This window comes from Halictus rubicundus, chromosome 12 (genome assembly GCF_050948215.1).
Source record: "Halictus rubicundus isolate RS-2024b chromosome 12, iyHalRubi1_principal, whole genome shotgun sequence".
Lineage (NCBI taxonomy): Eukaryota > Metazoa > Arthropoda > Insecta > Hymenoptera > Halictidae > Halictus > Halictus rubicundus.
Window position 1 is genome coordinate 5,136,521 of NC_135160.1, and position 19,662 is coordinate 5,156,182.

The 19,662-nt window shown below is 38.5% G+C and overlaps 3 protein-coding genes across 10 annotated transcripts in view; 2 read left to right on the forward strand and 1 right to left on the reverse strand.

The window, feature by feature from the left end:
• Positions 1–12,755, forward strand: part of Myo61f (unconventional myosin 61F) — a 35,915-nt gene extending 23,160 nt beyond the window's left edge. For 2 of the 6 annotated variants that reach the window (XM_076798454.1, XM_076798453.1), the window contains exons 2-20: positions 2,719–2,745; positions 5,016–5,235; positions 6,071–6,186; positions 6,260–6,330; positions 6,656–6,864; positions 7,014–7,196; positions 7,378–7,584; positions 8,473–8,735; positions 8,808–8,977; positions 9,103–9,257; positions 9,325–9,453; positions 9,534–9,687; positions 9,840–10,071; positions 10,226–10,456; positions 10,705–10,864; positions 10,947–11,192; positions 11,262–11,477; positions 11,617–11,717; positions 11,784–12,755. In XM_076798454.1, the coding sequence (XP_076654569.1) occupies positions 2,741–2,745; positions 5,016–5,235; positions 6,071–6,186; positions 6,260–6,330; positions 6,656–6,864; positions 7,014–7,196; positions 7,378–7,584; positions 8,473–8,735; positions 8,808–8,977; positions 9,103–9,257; positions 9,325–9,453; positions 9,534–9,687; positions 9,840–10,071; positions 10,226–10,456; positions 10,705–10,864; positions 10,947–11,192; positions 11,262–11,477; positions 11,617–11,717; positions 11,784–11,910 (3,195 nt within the window). In that variant the 5' untranslated portion in view covers positions 2,719–2,740 and the 3' untranslated portion in view covers positions 11,911–12,755. The remainder of the gene's footprint in view (positions 1–2,718; positions 2,746–5,015; positions 5,236–6,070; positions 6,187–6,259; positions 6,331–6,655; positions 6,865–7,013; positions 7,197–7,377; positions 7,585–8,472; positions 8,736–8,807; positions 8,978–9,102; positions 9,258–9,324; positions 9,454–9,533; positions 9,688–9,839; positions 10,072–10,225; positions 10,457–10,704; positions 10,865–10,946; positions 11,193–11,261; positions 11,478–11,616; positions 11,718–11,783) is intronic. The other 4 variants (XM_076798456.1, XM_076798451.1, XM_076798452.1 and 1 more) reach the window with 3 other exon arrangements.
• LOC143359987 (uncharacterized) lies at positions 12,738–14,013 on the reverse strand. Of its 2 annotated transcripts, none has more exons than XM_076798458.1 (3): positions 13,857–14,013; positions 13,238–13,345; positions 12,738–13,059 (listed from the first exon to the last, which is right to left on the reverse strand). In XM_076798458.1, exons 2-3 carry the CDS (start codon positions 13,341–13,343, stop codon positions 12,893–12,895), a joined length of 273 nt encoding a protein of 90 aa, XP_076654573.1. In that variant the 5' UTR covers positions 13,344–13,345; positions 13,857–14,013; the 3' UTR covers positions 12,738–12,892. The 2 variants fall into 2 exon arrangements, with proteins under 2 accessions (XP_076654573.1, XP_076654574.1); XM_076798459.1 differs by lacking the exon at positions 13,857–14,013 and adding an exon at positions 13,420–13,584.
• Positions 14,014–14,241: 228 nt separating this feature from the next.
• On the forward strand, positions 14,242–18,780 carry LOC143359757 (U4/U6.U5 tri-snRNP-associated protein 1). Of its 2 annotated transcripts, XM_076797956.1 has the most exons (10): positions 14,242–14,521; positions 14,871–15,316; positions 15,394–15,522; positions 15,594–16,010; positions 16,075–16,491; positions 16,597–16,684; positions 16,756–16,954; positions 17,894–18,080; positions 18,197–18,351; positions 18,580–18,780. In XM_076797956.1, exons 1-10 carry the CDS (start codon positions 14,359–14,361, stop codon positions 18,605–18,607), a joined length of 2,229 nt encoding a protein of 742 aa, XP_076654071.1. In that variant the 5' UTR covers positions 14,242–14,358; the 3' UTR covers positions 18,608–18,780. The 2 variants fall into 2 exon arrangements, 1 of the variants encoding a protein (XP_076654071.1); XR_013083162.1 differs by lacking the exons at positions 18,197–18,351; positions 18,580–18,780 and adding an exon at positions 17,109–17,227 and having other exon boundaries at positions 17,894–18,032.
• Positions 18,781–19,662: the final 882 nt, after the last annotated feature.

Genomic DNA, 19,662 nt, shown 5'->3' on the forward strand with positions numbered 1-19,662 from the left:
ATTACAATATTTGTGTTTAATAGATTACTAAACATTCAAATACTATATGTAGAAATCTGATCAGTTTCGTTTGAATAAATTGAAAATATTGTAAGACGGAAGAAAAATGTAATTTTACATTGAAAATAGTGCCGAGTGCAAAGGGTTAATAGGCAGTGGATTTTCCTGCAAAATACAAATTTTATCCGTCGGTTAAAATCTAGATACATCTAGACTGCATTTGTTTAATCGTTTTAGCGAAGTGGAAATAGTATAAATTGGACCCAAAAAGTATTCGAACGCTAATTTCCCATTCTAGAAAAATTCTCACTGTTTAATTCCGCTTAAAAAAGTAGTATAACGATAAACCCGGACTGGTTTAATGCTTCGTTCATTTCTGTCCAACTTATTTTAGGACGTTCTTCGAATTTGTTGAAGAAGATTTACAGGGGTGAATAAGGTTTTAATCACTGGAAAAATTTCGATATCGCGGGAGCATCGTCAGCGTTGTAAGAACGACAGTCCGATAGGAATATAGTGAACTAATTGAAGTCCCGATTAAATCTCCCGATAATTTCGATAACGAGCTAATCTGGTGTCGATAAGTGGAAGCTACGTGTTTTCTCGTGTTTCCGTGTAAAACCGCAACCGACCACGGATTACTGCTGCGACCGCGTCGACGCTAATGCGGGGACTCCGACGTCCGGTGATCGAATCGGAGCCAAATTTCTTCGGAGAACAAGAGAGTGTAGAAAATAAGGTTCTACTTGGCTTCAGCTTTCTCTTGATGGTTTTAGAAATTTGCGTAAAGATCCGCGAAAGAATTGTTAGTTGTAGCCGGTGATTAGAAGATGCCCGTACCAGTTGTAATCTTCGGCAATCTCAAGAAATAAGATAATAAAACTGCGGAACAATGTGAAGAGTTTCATTCGAAACGAAACACGAGAGCAAAAGATAAGATTCCGTTCGACGCCGGCTTTCTCTCGATACACGCTCTCAAAAAATTCTAATGTCGCTAAAAATTCGCAATCGAGATACTGGATGCAATAAACAATCGATCACTCGCAATGATTTAACTCCCGATCGGCGGGATTAGGGTCTAATTTCAGCCAGAGTTACGTACGTTTTTTATCTAAATTATAATTGTTCGAAAGCCGGATAAAATAATTATCTAGATCTATCGGCTCCAATCCATTGATCCTGAAGAAATAGATCCAAAGATATATAGAAATACGTAAATTAATGTGCAAGTTCCATGTAAAAGCATCGAAAGCATCCATCTTGCGAGGATTGAAAAATAAAACACAAACCTCGGCAAAAAATTGATAGCATCGAGTGAATAGCTATCTTAATTTACCCATTTATAATTACCGATTGGACCAGCCAATGGTGTAGTCGTGTATCGAGCATCGTTTGAAAGGATTTTGCTCTGCGGAGAGGAGCGCTCGTTGCGAAAGCGGCATCGTGGAAAGGAGTCGGTCGCGGGTTCGCGCGCCAATTAGCCGGCGATTCATTGGGAAAATCGGGAGGATTTAATTGGAAACAGAATCGTCGTGGAACCAGGCTGACGTGCTTGCGCAATCACCACTTCTCCCGATCCGAAAAGAATAGATAGATACATCGCACAAACAGCCGGCAATCTAATCAACTTTGATATAAAAGTATCATCGTGCAGGATTCGTCGCGATAGCTGACACTTTTCATTATCAATGGCTAAACTATTCTATTTGTTCCTGTACCTTAAAACAATGCGTCGTGTTGTACACCATCCCATATACCGGGTGTCTCGGACAAGTGACAAATATCTGTCCTTATTCATTGTTGTATGAAAAAATTTCCTCACACAAATTTGCACTGTTTTAAAGGACAGATGTGGTGGTAGGAATGATTTCTTTCTCGTATTAATATTTTCACAAGATTTCAAAGTCGTTTGTATTTTTTGGAAAGGAACCTTGAATTTTTCTTGGATACCGTTGTAGAGTGTGAAAAGACGAATCCAACGAGTATAATAATCATTTGATCATTTAATCTCGAGATACTCGTGTCTGAAAAGTAAGATTTTAAAGCTTTCAGACACAAATATCTCGAGATTAAATTGTCGGAACTTTATGATTATTGTACTCGTTGAATTCGCCTTTTTGTTGTCTATAATAATGTCGAAGAAAACATGTAAGGTCGCGGCTGCAAAAAAATACCGATGACCTTGGGGTCTCGTTAAAAAGTACATTTGAACATTTTTGTTCGTGCTACAGTAAATAGGACATGTCCAGCCGATCGCTTTTAGTTAAGACACCCCGTAGACAGGTTGAAATTGAACGTCTCTGAAATGTTAACCAGTATTTTAGCTATTTGTTGTTATCTGACGATGGATCTTTATGCCCTTGCGCCTGTAAAATGCAAGAAAAATCTGTGAAACTTTCCAGTTCAAAGTATCATCGATCTGACTGGAACTTTATCGGGGAAACAATGTACCGATCAGTGAGTCGGTAAATTAAATATTGCAAGCGGGGAAATGTCAAGAGAGTTTTATGTAGAAGGAAACTCCCTCGATCAGTTGAACGTGATCGAGATCGGTTTTCCACGTAGCACATCCGTTATCTTATCTGGCGATCTTTCGCGTTCGATTCCGCGGAGGAGAACAACGAGCATCAGTTGCGGGAGCACCAGCGCCGGTTCCGTGCTCCAGATAACAATAACTCGCGGCCGCCTGATTAATAATTTGTTTTGGATGTTCCCCAGGGAGCGAGAACACCGGTGAAACATGGGGTGAGTGTGACTGTAACCCATTGTTCATTGTTCGACGTGTACGTTAATATTAATGTGTTCGACGATTATGTGACATCCGAGCCTACTTGCGGGACCATTTTTCCATAAACTACAGCGCACCATGTTGTTCGAGTGCGAGTCAACATGGTGACGACACTGAACGATTCTTCTCTTCTAATCCCACAAATGGCACTATTTGTAAATAATTTTGTATCGAAGACAGTGTATGCACTTTCTGAAAATGATTTTGTCCAAGACTGTGTATGGCACTTTCTAAAACTAATTTTGTACAGGAGACAGTGTATGGCACTCTCTGAAAATAATTTTGTATAAAAGAAAGTGTATGGTAGTTTCTCAAAATAATTTTATACAGAAGACAGTGTATGGCACCCTCTGAAAATAATTTTATACAGAAGACAATGTACGTCACTTTCTGAAAATAATTTTGTACAAAAGACAGTGTATGGTAGTTTCTGAAAATAATTTTGTACAAAAGACAGTGTATGGTAGTTTCTCAAAATAATTTGATACAGAAGACAATGTACTTCACTTTCTGAAAATAATTTTGTACAGAAGACAGTGTATGGCACTTTTTAAAAACAATTTTGTACAGAAGACAATGTACATCACTTTCTGAAAATAATTTTGTACAGAAGACAATGTACGTCACTTTCTGAAAATAATTTTGTACAGAAGACGGTGCATGGCACTTCCTAAAAATAATTTTGTACAGAAGACAATGTATGGCACTCTCTGAAAATAATTTTGTACACAAGACAATGTACCTCACTTTCCGAAAATGATTTTGTACAGAAGACAGTGTATGTCGTACTTTCTGAAAATAATTTTGTACAGAAGACAGTGTATGGCACTCTCCGAATATAATTTTGTACACAAGACAATGTACCTCACTTTCTGAAAATAATTTTGTACAGAAGACAGTGTATGGCACTCTCTGAAAATGATTTTGTACAGAAGACAGTGTATGGCACTTTTTAAAAACAATTTTGTACAGAAGACAATGTACATCACTTTCTGAAAATAATTTTGTACAGAAGACAGTGTATGGCACTTTCTAAAAATAATTTTGCACAGAAGACAGTGTATGTGGCACTTTCTGAAAATAATTTTGTACAGAGGATAGTGTATGGCACTTTCTGAAAATAATTTTGTACAGAGGATAGTGTATGGCACTTTCTGAAAATAATTTTGTACAAATACAGCGTATTATTTGGTTTCCCGGAACCGCAGGTGATAAACTCCTAGGTTTCACACTGAAGCGATTCACTGCAGTTCTATTCCCACGATGCAACCCTCGGGAGATTTTTCAAAGAGGGGATAGAAATGTTCGGTGCTCCCTCGAAGAACGCACCTAATCGTTCATGGCAGTCTTCTACCTGAAAACTCTCTCCCAGCCTTGCAGCCTCAGTTGCTTCTAAAGCTTCCCAATGTGCAGCAAAGAGATTCGCACAACTAAGTTGCTCCGTTTGTTTAACCAGTTCGTTAGTTTGCTCGACGTCGACGCGAGTTAATTCGAGGTGCCGTTTATTTGCCGTTCTGCTCGTTGATCTCTCAGTCTTAAAAAGATCCGCAATCGAATCGTAATAACTCGTGCGACTGAAACGCGATCGAAGAAAGGGAAAGGGAAGAAGCTCTGGGCCTCTCCCCGAGGGAAGATGTACCGGGGATTTTTGCGCGACACGTATCCGTGTCTCGGATCGGATCCGCGACGCGACCGCACGCGGAAAATCGACACCGATCGCGTGAATCGCCGTCGAAGTTCACGGTGTCGGTTTCGTTTCCGGACAACGGAGACAACGCGCTTTCTCGAGGATCGTGTGACGAGACCGAGATTTTCGCACTGACGTCGATGATGATAATAATGCCACGATAACAGTCTCCCTATCGCGTAGGGAAAGATAAAGAGGAAGTGAAAGCACGCGGGGGCCGGAAGGGCCGCGGGAACATCGATTTGCTTGGTCGCACGAGCGATGATCTATGATTAACCCCCGAACGATCCCCGGACAGTTACATTACAGGAAAGACGCGCGTTACGTCACCGATTTCCGTGTTTCACTTTAATTCGACATTTACGATCTGCTCGGAACGTTCGATTCTATTATGCTGTTGCGCACGAAATGTCTGCACTGGTCTATGCTATGTCTAATTTTTTATGAGTGGAAGAACAAATGTATTTTCGCAATAAGATTTTTATACGAATTCTCCTGTAAACTCTGACGTTCGAATTTGTTTCATTTCGAATTTTGCAGCGAGGAAGGTGCGGTCGCCGACACTGGGGGCGGTGTGAGCGATTCCGGCAGCAGACCGGAAGTCCTCAAGAGCAGCCACGAGGTACGCAGGAAGATGGAGCGTGGTCTGCACGAGCGGGACCGCGTCGGCGTCCAGGACTTCGTCCTCCTCGAGGACTTTCAGAGCGAGGCGGCGTTCATCGATAATTTGCGGAAACGCTTCAACGAAGATCTAATTTACGTGAGTAAACGGCGTTTGCCGTTCCCCGCAGCTGCCTCGACGAATTACGCGTAAACGAGTCTTCGACATCTGGCTTCGCTCGTCCGTTTCCCACCGCTAATCGAACCCGATAAACTCGGCTCGCAGAATCTTCCACGAAAGAATACAACCGTTTCATTTACTGTAATCGCTTGACCAGTTTTACACGGTCGCAATAACCGCGGAATTATCTTGACTTGAACAATGAGAATTAAAAGTCCGACGAGCTTTCGCATTTAATTGGAAGCATCTGAAGAACGATTTGGAAAAATTGCGGTCGAGCGCGGAGCTGTTGTGTTAACTAATTAATTGCAGCGAAAGGTCTGTTCAATCGACCGAAAGTATCCTATTCGATTTGGACTTCAGTCGATTAATTTTTCCAAATTAACGCAATTCATTTTCAATTGTACAAATATTTGGAGACTGACTAAAATAAACGTTCCATGTGTACTGCACTCATCGTCAACAATTTCGCGATTAGCGATCCCCTTATCACTATAATAATGCAGGAAGTTTTTCGTAGATTAAACATCGACATCAATGTGATATAACGGAATGATTAAACCGAGCTTACGAGGAACGTTTAGATAATATTGAAAATGATTTACACGCGCGCGTTTTGCAACACTGTCTGCCATTTCGCCGCCTGCTAATTTAATTATCTAGGCTCGAGAGCATTTCCGGTTGTGAACTTCGATAATCTCATTAACAAACTAAGCAAAGTCATTGTAGTCGTCAAAAGTCGTTGTATTTTCGAGCAAGCTTTTTATTGATTTTGTAATGATTAATAATCAAGTGAAATCTATCCATTTCACAGACGTACATCGGTCAAGTACTCGTTTCCGTAAATCCTTATAAGAAGTTGCCGATCTACGATCCAGCAACGATCCAGTACTATCATGGACGGAATTTCTTCGAGGCTCCTCCGCACATGTAAGTCGCAAGAATTTTTTTAATAATTCAGTGTGTAGAGATTTCTAATTAAAATGATTTTTTCTTGTTGCAGTTTCGCTCTGGCAGACACCGCGTATCAATCTTTGTCGAAGGAGAACTTGGATCAATGTATTCTCATCTCAGGTACCGAGCAAGCTAAACTTTTAAATCACCTCGGCTATATTGAACAATACTCCGACGATAAAAAAATATGCTGTAAAAATTATATTGTACATAAAGATCCACAATTTGATTCTCTAAATCGTTAACGATAACACAACAGTACACTGTTTTAACATTGCTCAGCGTTGAATAAAAATTATTAATGTCTTACAATGAGCAAAGAGCATCTTCTAAAAATATTAATCTGCAAAGGATAGTTATCTAGATAGTAAATTTGTTCTAAATCGCTGAAGATAAAGTTTACACAGCAAGACACGGTTTTAACGTAGCTCGATGATCTGCGTAGGCGAATCCGGTTCGGGGAAGACCGAGGCTTCGAAGAAGGTCCTCGAATTTATCGCGGCCGCTACGGGTCACAAGAAGCAAGTGGAGGAAGTAAACGATAAATTGATCGGTAGCAATCCCGTGCTCGAAGCGTTCGGAAACGCGAAAACTAATCGCAATGATAACTCGTCCCGTTTCGGCAAGTACATGGATATCCAATTTAATTTCCAGGTACAAACCGCCGAACATTTCATTGTTCTTTAATGCCTCTTATCTATTATATGTACATACAAGTATTCAATCGCATGACCGATTCCGAGACCGCCGTAACCGGCGTCTCGACGAGCCTAACGATCTGTATAAATTATGCTTCTTCGCAGGGAGATCCAATCGGTGGAAACATACTGAATTACCTGCTCGAGAAGTCGCGAGTCGTGCATCAATTCACGGGAGAGAGGAATTTTCATATTTTCTATCAAATGCTCGCCGGAGCCAGCGATGAAACGCTCATGAAACTGTTCCTCAAGAGAAATTTGGACACCTATTATTACCTCTCGAACGGAGTAAGTCACTATACTCGTAGTAGAGTATATTTAATTCTTAAGTGGACTGAAAAAATGCGATAACACAATTTACTAGTTCATTTTTATTTTTAAAGTTATGAATTTAATACATTCCGCTGAAGGCTTAATAAATAAATAAGGTAGTTGAAACAGTGGTCTGAATGCCTGATTTAATTTTTAGACGAAGGGCACTGTGGACAGCATCGATGATGGCAGCCAGTACAAGGAGGTGATAAAGGCAATGAAGACTATGGAGATGAACCAACAAGAACAAGATGATTTATTTTCCATAGTCGCCTCTGTATTGCATTTGGGAAACGTTGGTTTCACCGAGGAGGATGGCATCGCTCAGATTTTGAAGCCTGGCTCTGTAGAAGCTGTTGCCACTGTAAGACTCCTAATTAAAAATAATTCAGCTGATCATACAGACATAGCCTTTCTACGCTCTGGAATGCCTCAGCATCCGCTCCAGTTTCTACATGTTTATTAATTGCATTTTCTCTGATAAAAACACAGTGTACTTTACTGTAATTAACCAGAAAGATTTAGAGCTCCTTCCTTTCTCTTGGAAGAATGAGAAGAATGATTTTTATAAAGGAATGGACCAGTTAATCAGAACAGTCCACGAACTATGATCCTTGAAAATAGATTTCTTCTAACTCTGTATCTAATTTTATAGCCCCTAGGCAGCATCAATGTCAAGTACGATTTTTATATTCTTTACAAATAATTCGCAATGTTGCTTCTAGTTAATTAAATCAAATACGACTTTTTCTATGAAACAAAAATTATTTTCGATATATAGAAGACATGTGGACGCTGTTCAATATTTTTTGAACAAATATTTATGTCAGATACAGGATTAAAGGAGACTTTCCCTTAAGTGGGTATTCTGGTACTCGAGGCCGTTTTTGCACGAATTTTTAGGAATTTTTCCAAGAGGAACTTGTGGGGATTGATATTTTGCATATATATTTAATCATATCTGAAGTACACGTGCCATTGTTTTCCGAGTCAAGATAGTCAAAATTACATGAGTTATATAATATTTTATAGAGTATGTTTTGCAAAACGTGATGAAGATTTCGAATAGAATCTACTAAAACGCAAAACCAGAATACCCCGTGAAGTAATTATTAGCTTCAGTGGTTGTTGCTGTCAAGATACGTGTTGGCCAGACAGCAAGAGCCATTGAAGTCTGGTTCGAAGTTGGTTCGGGGAAAGTGGCCTTGGTGGAAGCAATCCTTTACTCGAACAAGTCGAATTGATTCCGCAGTTACTGGGATGCGACGTGAAACAATTAGCGGATGCGTTTACACACCGCACAATAGACGCCCGCGGCGACGTGGTCGTATCCCCGTTGAACAGGGAGCTGGCAATTTATGCACGCGATGCACTGGCCAAAGCCGTATACGACAGACTGTTCACGTGGCTCGTGACCAGGTTGAATAAATCATTGCAACCGGTCCGTGATCCTCCGCGCAAGATGGTCATAGGAATCCTGGATATATATGGGTTTGAAATCTTCCAAAAGAACAGGTACGCGATCCCTACCGTAACAGGATTACAAACCAGTTGAACCGCCGTTCATTAGCGACATTGTCCCAACAGCTTCGAGCAGTTCTGTATAAATTATTGTAACGAGAAGTTGCAACAGTTGTTCATTCAACTGACGCTGAAGTCCGAGCAGGAGGAGTACTTGCGGGAGGGCATCGCCTGGGAGAATGTTCAATATTTCAACAACAAAGTGATTTGCGACCTGATCGAGGAGAAGCACAAAGGTATTTCTCGTAGACTGCGGATATTTCTGCGAAATTAACATTGTCTCCATCAATTGCAAGCTATAGAAACTGAATGGAAAAAAAAAGAAACTTGTTAATTAATTCGGATGGTCACATTGTTTCAGGTATAATATCGTTGATGGACGAGGAGTGTCTTCGTCCCGGTGATCCAACTGACCTAAGCTTTCTGGAAAAGTTGAACGTCAATCTGAATAATCATCCTCACTACATAAGCCACATGAAGGCGGACCTGCAGACCCAGAAGCTTATGGGGCGAGACGTAATATTCTCATTCGACTTGCCATTCGATATCTAAGCATTTTTCTATAGCTAACCGTGAATTACAGGAATTCAGATTAGTGCATTACGCTGGCGACGTAACGTACAATGTCCGAGGATTTCTTGAGAAGAACAATGACCTGCTGTTCAGAGATTTGCGCGAAGTAATGTCGCACACAACCAATTCGATCACCAAGGTATTTCTATGGTTCTCCTTATATCTATAGAAAAAGAAATTTATTTAATATCCTACAATAAAAAACTGTGGTTTCTACAGAACGTGTTTGATGTGAAAGACTTGACTAGCAAGAAGCGACCAGAGACGGCTATCACACAGTTTAAGAACAGTTTGAACAACCTTGTGGAGATCCTCATGGGCAAGGAACCTTCCTACATTCGTTGCATCAAACCTAATGACTATAAAACGCCCCGTAAGATAATTTACCATAACGTTTAGAACTAGACTGTTGATTTTATGCACTAATGATAAAAAGCGTCTGCGAAGACATTTTGCATAAAAATTCGCAGTCTATCGTGATCGATGAATGCGTGTTCTTTCTTATGAGAGAAATTTTCATTCTAGATCAATTCAACGATAAGATAGTACTGCATCAAGTGAAGTATCTGGGTCTTATGGAGAATTTACGAGTTAGGCGAGCTGGTTTTGCCTACAGGAGACCATACGAACAGTTCTTGCAACGTTACAAGTCTCTCTGTCCACAAACATGGCCCAATTATCATGGCTCAGCCAAAGATGGCGTCCAAATCCTCGTCTGTACCCTTGGATTTGAACATGAGGAATATCGGATGGGCAAGTAAGAGAGGCTTATAATTATTTCTATGAGGTCAGTGCAAAAGTTCGTGCCCGATTTTCGCATTAAAATACAACAAGTAATCGGACACGAACTTTTGCACTGACCTAATAATATACTCATATATTTCTAAAACTGAGAACATTCTTTTGTGCAGCACAAAATTGTTCATTCGATTCCCCAAGACGTTATTCGACACAGAGGATGCCTTCCAGATGAAGAAACACGATATAGCTGCTATTATTCAGAGCAAATGGAAATGTATATTAGCGAGACGAAGATATTTGAGGTTGAAGAAGGCGGCCATCGTGTTCCAGAAGAATATTCGAAGATGGATTGCGATACGCGAGGCTGAAAGAAGACGAAAAGCAGTTATTACCATTCGAAGGTAGTGTGACATCAGCTATATCACAGTCGTTCTAAGAAATTAATAATATCTAGAGATCGGCGTGGATTCTCGTATAATAATAATAAGAATAAATTCATCTCTAGACTGTGGTATTTATGCATATTTATGATAAAAATGAGTAGATCAAATGCAAAAGAGTAAAAATATGTAAAGAAGTTGAACATATTGTTGTAAAAAAATCCGCAGTTTATTCATCTCTAATAATAACATTAAATAATTTTATGCAGGTTTATCAAAGGATTCATCACGCGAAATGGACCACCGACTGAAATTAACGTGGCGTTCATTGAATTGGCAAAGTCGCAGTGGTTGATCAAGCTCTCTAAGAAACTTCCTGCTGGCGTTTTGAATAACTATTGGCCACCGTGTCCTTACTCCTGTCGAGAAGTGAGCTCAATTTGGTGAAAATTGAGAGGCGAGAGAAAAGAATTGAATCTGCCAACTAGAATATTTTTATTATTATTTCCAGGCCTCCGAACACCTACGAGTTATTTACAAAAAATGGAAAGCGCGTAATTACAGACTGGCCTTGTCCAAGGAAGAAAAGGAGCAGTTCGAATTGAAAATTTTGGCAGAATCTCTGTTCAAAGGGAAAAAGAAATCGTACGCGAAGAGTTTGGGACCGAGATTCCAAATTGATCGGCTCGGCGCAGATCACAAAGCGCTCAGACAGAGTTTCATCAGCAATATTCTTCCCAGAGACGAAACTATAAAGGTAACATACTTGTTTTTCAACATTTCCTGTTTTACCTTCAAAACGACGATGATATCTTTTTCCTTTTAGTACGCGACTCCTGTTATTAAATACGATCGACATGGATACAAGCCACGTGAAAGGGTTCTAATTTTAACGGAGAACGCAGTATATATTTTGGACACATTGAAAACGTTTAAACTTAAGCACAGACTACCTTACAAGTCCATAGAAGAATTGGTGGTCACTGGAGAATCGGATAATTTACTGATTGTCAGGATACCGCCTGAGTTGAAGAAAGACAAGGTTCGTTCTTATTGTTTTTAACACTAGGTTTACACGGAAAATTGTTTAGCGATTTTCTTTTATAATACATACCCAGTGTTAATATAAACATTATATTGTAACGTGTTTAACATTGATCAATTTCTTTTTTCTGTAACAGGGAGATTTAATATTGGAAGTACCACACATAATAGAAGCACTAACGAAAGCAATTGACATCACTAACAATCTAAATATCCTTAAAATTGTGCACACGGAATCGTAAGTACTGAAAAATCATTTTTTCGTACTTAGGACAGGTGGATAACGATTTATATGGTGTTTTAGGGTTTCACACAAACTAGTCAGCGGTAAGGAAGGCGTAATCGAGTTCAAAACGGGTACAACACCAGCCATCAGTAAAAACAGACAAAGCGGACACTTGCTGGTGGTAAATACAAACTCTGCAGCATGAAATAAGTTGAGGTAAATGTTTCCTGGCTTGTATTCATGTGTAATATTCTAGGTGGCATCTCCATAATATCTGAATGAAATTTTAAAACGGAAAAATTATTATGTACTTAGAAGGATGTGTTCAGCATGGGAAGTTGTGGGCAGGCAGTTGTGATCTAGAATGGAAGATCGTTGAGAAGAGATTATCTCTATATTAATATATACTGAAATTTAGTAAATTTGTTAAATAACACTCGCCGTTTTTTGTACCTTGTTAAACAATGTCAGTTTGTAAAATACTTTGTGAGATAATGTTTATTTTTGTAATTAGCGAATTGTCTGCAAAATGGATCGTTTTTTGCAAGTACTATGGATCACTTGAACAGTGAACAATATCAGTGCCTTTTACGAAAGATCGTCAACCAATCGCACAAGAAAATAATTTATTACCAGATATCTTCCAGGTGCATTAAACAAACGAAAGAAATGATTCCCCTTTTTCTATATTTATATTATATAAGTCACTGTGCCATAGATAATATTTCATGTTCAGAATTATCTTATGGAATATTGACAACATAGAATAATTAAACTAATACCCTTTGGTCCTAAAAAACAAAAACGAGTGGATTTTTACTAATCTCTTTTATCTTAAGTGTCCTTATTCTGGAAGTCAATTTTGAATATGAGCCTTGGTTTATTTGTCTGTTGTTTGTGTAAAATATTTAAAGAAAAGAAAAGAAAAAGTTACTCTATCCTCAGAAAACACGGTAAAACACTTTCTTTCTTCATTTTTATATTATCGCTTCTATTTAATGGTAATATTTATTTAAAATAAAGAATGAACAATTTAACTGTAAAATGTAAGATATCCTTTATTCTTCTTTGTACATATGATACAAAACTTTATGTACAGATACCTTAATCTTATCTATTATTAATACTCCGAGACAAAGAAGGAAAATTTCACTTCCTTAACATTAAGATACAAACAATGCGCTTAATTATTTTTTACGTTTAGCAGAGGGCTCCTTTTTTGTGAGGGATTTCTTTCCGTCTAAAGCTTTCTCTCGCAGTTCATCCTCCATCGCCTTGTTGACTGTTCTGGTGATCATTTGCTTCAACTTGTGTGCATCTTCGACCTTTTTCTTTTTTGGTTGAATCGGTGCGTCTATAAGAAATGAGTTGAGTAAAATTCACCAGGTCCCTGCTGTTGAATTTATGTTAATTGACGGTAATACTTTGATTTTTGCCAGAGTTAGGTGCTACTCAGTTTTATGCATTATTAGCCAGTAGCTTTTGCGAACGATTGTTACTATAAACAATTGCAACATAAATATATCACTTACTGTTCCTGCGTTGAACTGCTGGAGCTTTCTTCTTGCCCTTCTCCTTGGCTTTTCCCTTCGACGAAGCAGGCAGCTTTGTTTTTACTTTCAACTTTCCTTGAGCCATCTCTAAATTATTAACAATATTACTTCGAGACCAAAACACAACACGTGTGTACACTTGCTGGCGTATACAATCTAACCTTACTTATGCTTTGTATTTACACAGTAAGTACTATTTACACGGATACCATAAAAACAAAACCACGTGACCCTTACAGGGATTTTTGAAGGTGTCCTATTCACAGATTCTAGTTTATTTATGCCTATTGCGTGACAAATGGAAGAACACAGCGCAAAATATAAAAACAATCTATTTTTAAAGATATAAGGAATGTTTTGACAATATGCGACACGCATACAGAAAGATCCTACAAATTATGAACCATATATAGGTCTCTGCTGGTGCAAAGTCTTTTATTAACTTTATCCAAGTCATTACTTAACAATTATCAATTGTTAATACAAGAATAAATCTCCGAATAGAATATATACAAGTTTGCCGTTAATATTTAATGGATTGTTCATTATAAGCATTGAAATTGAGATAATGGTGTACTCGAAGATTACTACAACCTACCAAAAGTTTATTAACAAGTTAGCGTAGCACTTCGTTCAGAGTTTCTTCTCGTTACTGGCTAATTATTAATTCATTTTTCTGTATAAATCAGTTGAAAAACATTAATACCGACATCTGTTTGTCTCTTGTGGAAGTGCACTATACAACTATTGGTAACGTTGAGCACGACACCACCGACGAGATATTTAGAAAGACTGCCAGCCTTACGGGAGAATGTGTCGCTCAAAAAATACGGTGTTTTCTACCGCCCTCTAGGATAGATTTTGGTTAGAGTAAGAAACAGTAGGCCAATGACTAAAGGAATATATAAAACAGAGAGGTATAGGTATATTCCTCTCTGGTATAGCGTTATCGGAGAAAATATTCATTGCAATTGGGGCGCTGCTGTCAAGAACGAATAAGATGGCGGAAGTGTGTAACCGAATGATTGCACTAGTTGGTTATTTTGTATTGTGAAGGATTTAGGGTAGAAGGATCTTGTTCACGCGTTGTCAATCGAGAAATGGGTTCGAATAAACGGCACAAAACCGAGAAGAGTCGGGACGCCAAGAAGAAGCGTCACCGTAGCCGATCACGAAGTTACACGCCTGAGCGCGAGAAATCGGAAAAGCACAGGCATCACAAAAAGCATAGAAGGAAAGAGCGGAAGGATTATGACAGCGATGGTTATTATCTGATTAATTCATTCTTATGATATTAGAGAAATACGGTTTTTGTACGGTGTCGCGCGGTTCTTGCAAAATCCACCGTACGCCATGTTCCCCTAATGTTTAATTGTTTACGAACAGTTTTCCATTAACGGTACGCATTTTCGGTTCGGTTCGTCTCTGTCCTCTCTGGTTTCGAAAATATCTCGTGTCGCCTCGACAGAAATGCATTTAGCAGTCTCAAGATTAAATAATTTGGAGGGAACTGAAGCGAATAATATTTATATCTTGCATAGGTACATAAGCATTTTTTATGATGAACACACTGTACTTAGTATCAGTTAATGCTGCGTTTATTTCATTTCAGTCGAGATAGTTAATGCTCCGCCCCCTCCGAAAATTTCTAAGTCGCATCCATCCACACCTCCACCCCCAGAGATTTCAAAGCAACGCAGTCCATCCCCAAGCAAGGGAGGAGCGACGCAGACCTCTTTGTCCATCGATGAGACAAATAAACTGCGAGCGAAATTAGGTTTGAAACCCCTGGAAGTCGATAGTACTCCGAAAGATGATTCCAACAAGATTAAGGACGATCTGGGAGAGTTTTATCATAAACCTGCTCCTGATGTCAATGAGAAGTTGAAAACGCAAAAGCTAAAGGAGAAAATTGGTACTCAGAAACAGAAGAGACAGATCGAAGCTAATCTATCTAAAGTAAAAGTTTTGGGCGAGTACGATTCTGACGATGACACCAAAGCTTGGATTGATAAAACCAGACGTTTGGAGGAGGAAAAGAGGAAAGCGGAAGAGAGGGTCTGATCATTTTTAAGAATTCTTTCATATTTGAAGTTGCAACAATTGAAAAATTTAATACTATAATTTTCATTTAGGCAAAAATGTTGGACCAGTTGGACGAAGAATTTGGAATTGAAAATTTGGTGAAAGAAGAAATAGTCGCTGCACGAAGCACAGCATACACTGAAAAGAATTTGAAGCGTCTTAAAGTAGAGCATAATATTGTAAGTATTTACATGCGTATACTGTTTCAATATATGCAATGATTTCTAATAAAGTTTTTACTGTTTACTAGAACAAGTTTGAAGCGGGTAAAACGGTAATCTTGACCCTGAAAGACCAAGAAGTATTAAAGGACGGTGAAGACGTACTCGTGAATGTAAACATAACCGACGAAGAGCGCTATCAACGTAATATATTGAATAAGACTAAGAAGCCTGGTTATGACGCATACGACGAAGACAATTTCGATGAGTATGGTTTCCCGAAAAAGACTATATTGGAAAAGTACGACGAGGAAATCGAGGGCGAGAAGAAAGATCATTTCGTATTGGGAATGAAACACAAAGATAGCAAAGCAAAGCTTGATTATGTTAAGCAGCGTTTGGCAACCAATAAACAATTAGAATCGTTGCTGATAGCAGAGCCAAAGCTAGCTAGCGAGTATTATAACGACGAAGAACTCGCGAAGTTCAAGAAACCAAAGAAAAAGGTAATCTTCATATTAAAAAATAATTATTGCAAATAATTTATGTACATACTTTACGCTTTTGCAGGTTCGAAAAATGCGGAAAAAACTGAAAGCGGAAGATTTAATTCCCGAAGATAATGATTATCTTCGAGACTTAGGAAGCAGAAGAAGTAAACGACCCGAGGAAGTGAAAAATAACGATACTTTAGATGTGGACGACTTAGGAGCTCCCTCCGAGGATCTCAGTGGAACAAAATTGGAAGACGACGACAAGGACCTCGAACTGCAATTAACGTTGAAGAAAGCGCAGCGTTCGAAGGAATTGCATTTATCGAGCATTGAGAAAGTCGTTGAGACCATCAAACAGGAACCTTCTGGTTCGGAGGAGAATCAATCCGGAAATATTGTACTGAACGCGACCGCAGAATTTTGTCGAACATTGGGAGACATTCCTACTTATGGCCTTGCTGGAAACAGGGAAGAGAATGGCCAGGAACTTATGGTATTAGAACACAATTTCTTAACCCTTCCGCTCCGACTTTCTTGTAACTTTTAATATGTTCGAAATTATGCTGTTCTTATTATACTTATTTGATTAAAATGATAGGACTTTGAGATGGACGGAATCAAAGAGGAACCGCCCGCGAATGAAGAAGAGGATGATGGTCGCGGCGCCTGGAACACTGTGCAACTAGGTATCTTTATCGACTTCGAATACAGAATTATTTATTCGAATACAAACGAAACTTCCTGTATTTTTGAATAGATGAAAGTGCGTCCGAGCCAGTAGCAATGGAAGCTGCTATTTTGGACGCCGAGCCTTCGCTCGGTCATGGCGTTGGCGGAGCTTTGAAGCTCGCAATGAGCAAAGGTTATTTGCAAAAGGAAGACAGCAGTCGACCATCCGCGTCTCGTTTCGCTCATCTGCAAGCGCAGAACTATTCGATAGAGGACAAGACTTACGGGTATGTATGGAGCATCACTATTGTTCAATACAAGAAGCTTTCTTACAACACGTTCACGGTATACCCTTTCGAACGGTTGTGTACGAAATATTCTTCTATTGAATGTATTCGACAATGTTGTTAGACGAGTCTCTAGTGAATTTCAAACTGTTAGTTAACAGTCTTAAATAGAGCCCGGATTTCGGTGCTCGGAAATGGATGATCCGCTACCGCAACAAGAGTTAACTGCTTTGTCGGAGACGATCAAAGGCCCGAGAAAGAGGATTTATTGAGGTATGTTTATATTATGCGATTCTACCGTCGCCGAGCAAGATCTGTACCAGACATTCTAGACAAGTCCAGCGTGGAAATCGCATCTCCTCAATTAATAAACTAATGAATAATCCAATAAAAACGCATCATCCGGTGATCGTGTTATATGTGGACATACAGGGCGAGTCTCGTAATACGACCATTTGAAGTCGTCATGTTATGAGATCCACCCTGTATGAATTACGGCTACCGTATGTTCATATATGATGCAAACAACGAGCAATGAATTCATAATAATGCTCTCTTATTTTTAACAAACGTACATATTGCATGTGCCAACATGTGAACTGTATTATGGAAAGGCTCCGTTAGAATAAGGATGTCTCGCAGTATTTTTTGTTTAATTCTTTCTCAAAGGAAGAAAAAGACAGTTTAGTCGAATAAGAGCGTAGATGTAATTATATTTACATTGACTTGTTTAGATTTACGTTGACCTAATCGCATAATGTAATATATCTTCAAGAGACAGCAGTTCGCTTTGAAATATCAATCTTTTGAACGACGTTCGCTGTAACTTAAATTTTCGAACACCGAATTTTTTGGGCTACTGTAAATTGTACGAAAGTTTACTATACCAGGTGCTTACATTTTTCTGTCATTTTATCCATATATTGTTCTTTTTCTTAGGGATGACGACAAATTTGGCAGAAGAGATCGCTTTAATGGTCCTACTTCCGAATTCAAAGAGAAAGATGGTTTCAAACCGAACGTCAAACTGGAGTATATCGACGACGATGGACATGTCCTCAGTGCAAAGGAAGCTTTCAGATATCTTTCTCATAAATTCCATGGGAAAGGTCCAGGAAAAAATAAGGTGGGATCAACACACATTTTCTTTGTCTAACATTTGACTTACCGGTGCTTAATGCTTCAAAGATAAAAAATTAATAATCGAGAATTCTTTAAATATGTTAATTGTCCAATTTTCAGGTTGAAAAACGCATGAAAAAGGCAGAGCAGGAAGTCCTAATGAAACGGATGTCGTCCACAGACACACCTTTGGGAACCCTTAATCTGTTGCAAGCGAAACAGAAAGAAACTCAATCACCCTATATAGTTCTCAGTGGCAGTAAACAAATGCAAACGTAAGATTTCGTACTCTGTAATAACTAGACTGCGGATTTTATGCATTTTTTATAAAACACGAGTTGATCCAATTTAAAACAGTCGAACAATTTAAGAATGTCAATATATATGCCCTAAACTTATACATCAACATGTTTTATTTTGCATAAAGATCCGCAACTTAGTAATAACCAACAGTTTTGAAATAGTTTTCCATATAAAAATTATTGGTTATTTCTCTTTTTCAGGACTAGCATATCAAAGTCGAAGCATTAGAGATTTTAATGTTATCTTTTATGAGAATTGTATATAATATACAGACAGGAGAAAAGGTTTCACCGGCACATTTTTTTTCAGGCAGACTAGGACATTGCATGACAAAAAAGAATTGCACATATTTTGATTTGTTAATCCACGTACAGGACGATAATAAAGTAACATTTTGTGAGTTTATATAAAAGAGATTCACCTTTTTCACGCTTCTCCGTTTCTTGTTTCTGGAAATTACAATGGAGACTCGAGTAATGCTCGTTCGATTTTTCCAAGTCGTATATATATATCGTATATATATATATATATATAGTTGTATATATATATATACACACACACACACACACATATATATACATATATGGTGATAAAGATGTAAAACTTTCAGTACAATAGCCGGAGAAAATTTTATGAATTTTCTCGATGTATACAAAGCAGTATAAATTCATGTGTCGCCGTTTTCTTCTCTGTCATTCAAAATACTCTCTTTGAGGATATACATACATTCGCTGTTATCACAATCAAATGTACGAGCGGAGGGCGTAAACGGTGACGACTATAATCTAAGCTAACAGTAACAACGTGTCCATTAAGTCTACAAATATTCGAAAAAAACTGGGGTTATATCTTTACTTCTGTATTCTCAATCACAATGTATAATTAACGTCTAAAATCTATTCGTACAAATCACTAATTGGAAGATACAAATTTGAACGCTACAAAATATTTTATAGTTCCTAACGATTACTATACAAACGTTTTCTTGAACGTGTTCCTCGGTCTCGTTCCTTCTTCTTCTCCTTCAATATGGAAACTGCGTTGTCGCGAGACCGAAAATATAATTCTTTTTACTTCGAGACGAATAAATCGCGCGATCGGTTGACAATGAAACGTTCGATAACACTCGCCGCCAACGTTAGTGAGTATTATTACAGTTCGTCGACTTCGTATTTTTTCTTTCTTTTCTTTTTGTAATCGGGAAAAAATGGTAACACGGATCCGTTACTGTTACAATGCTGAATGGCATTAATTGTATCCCTGATATCACAAGGCTTCGTTTT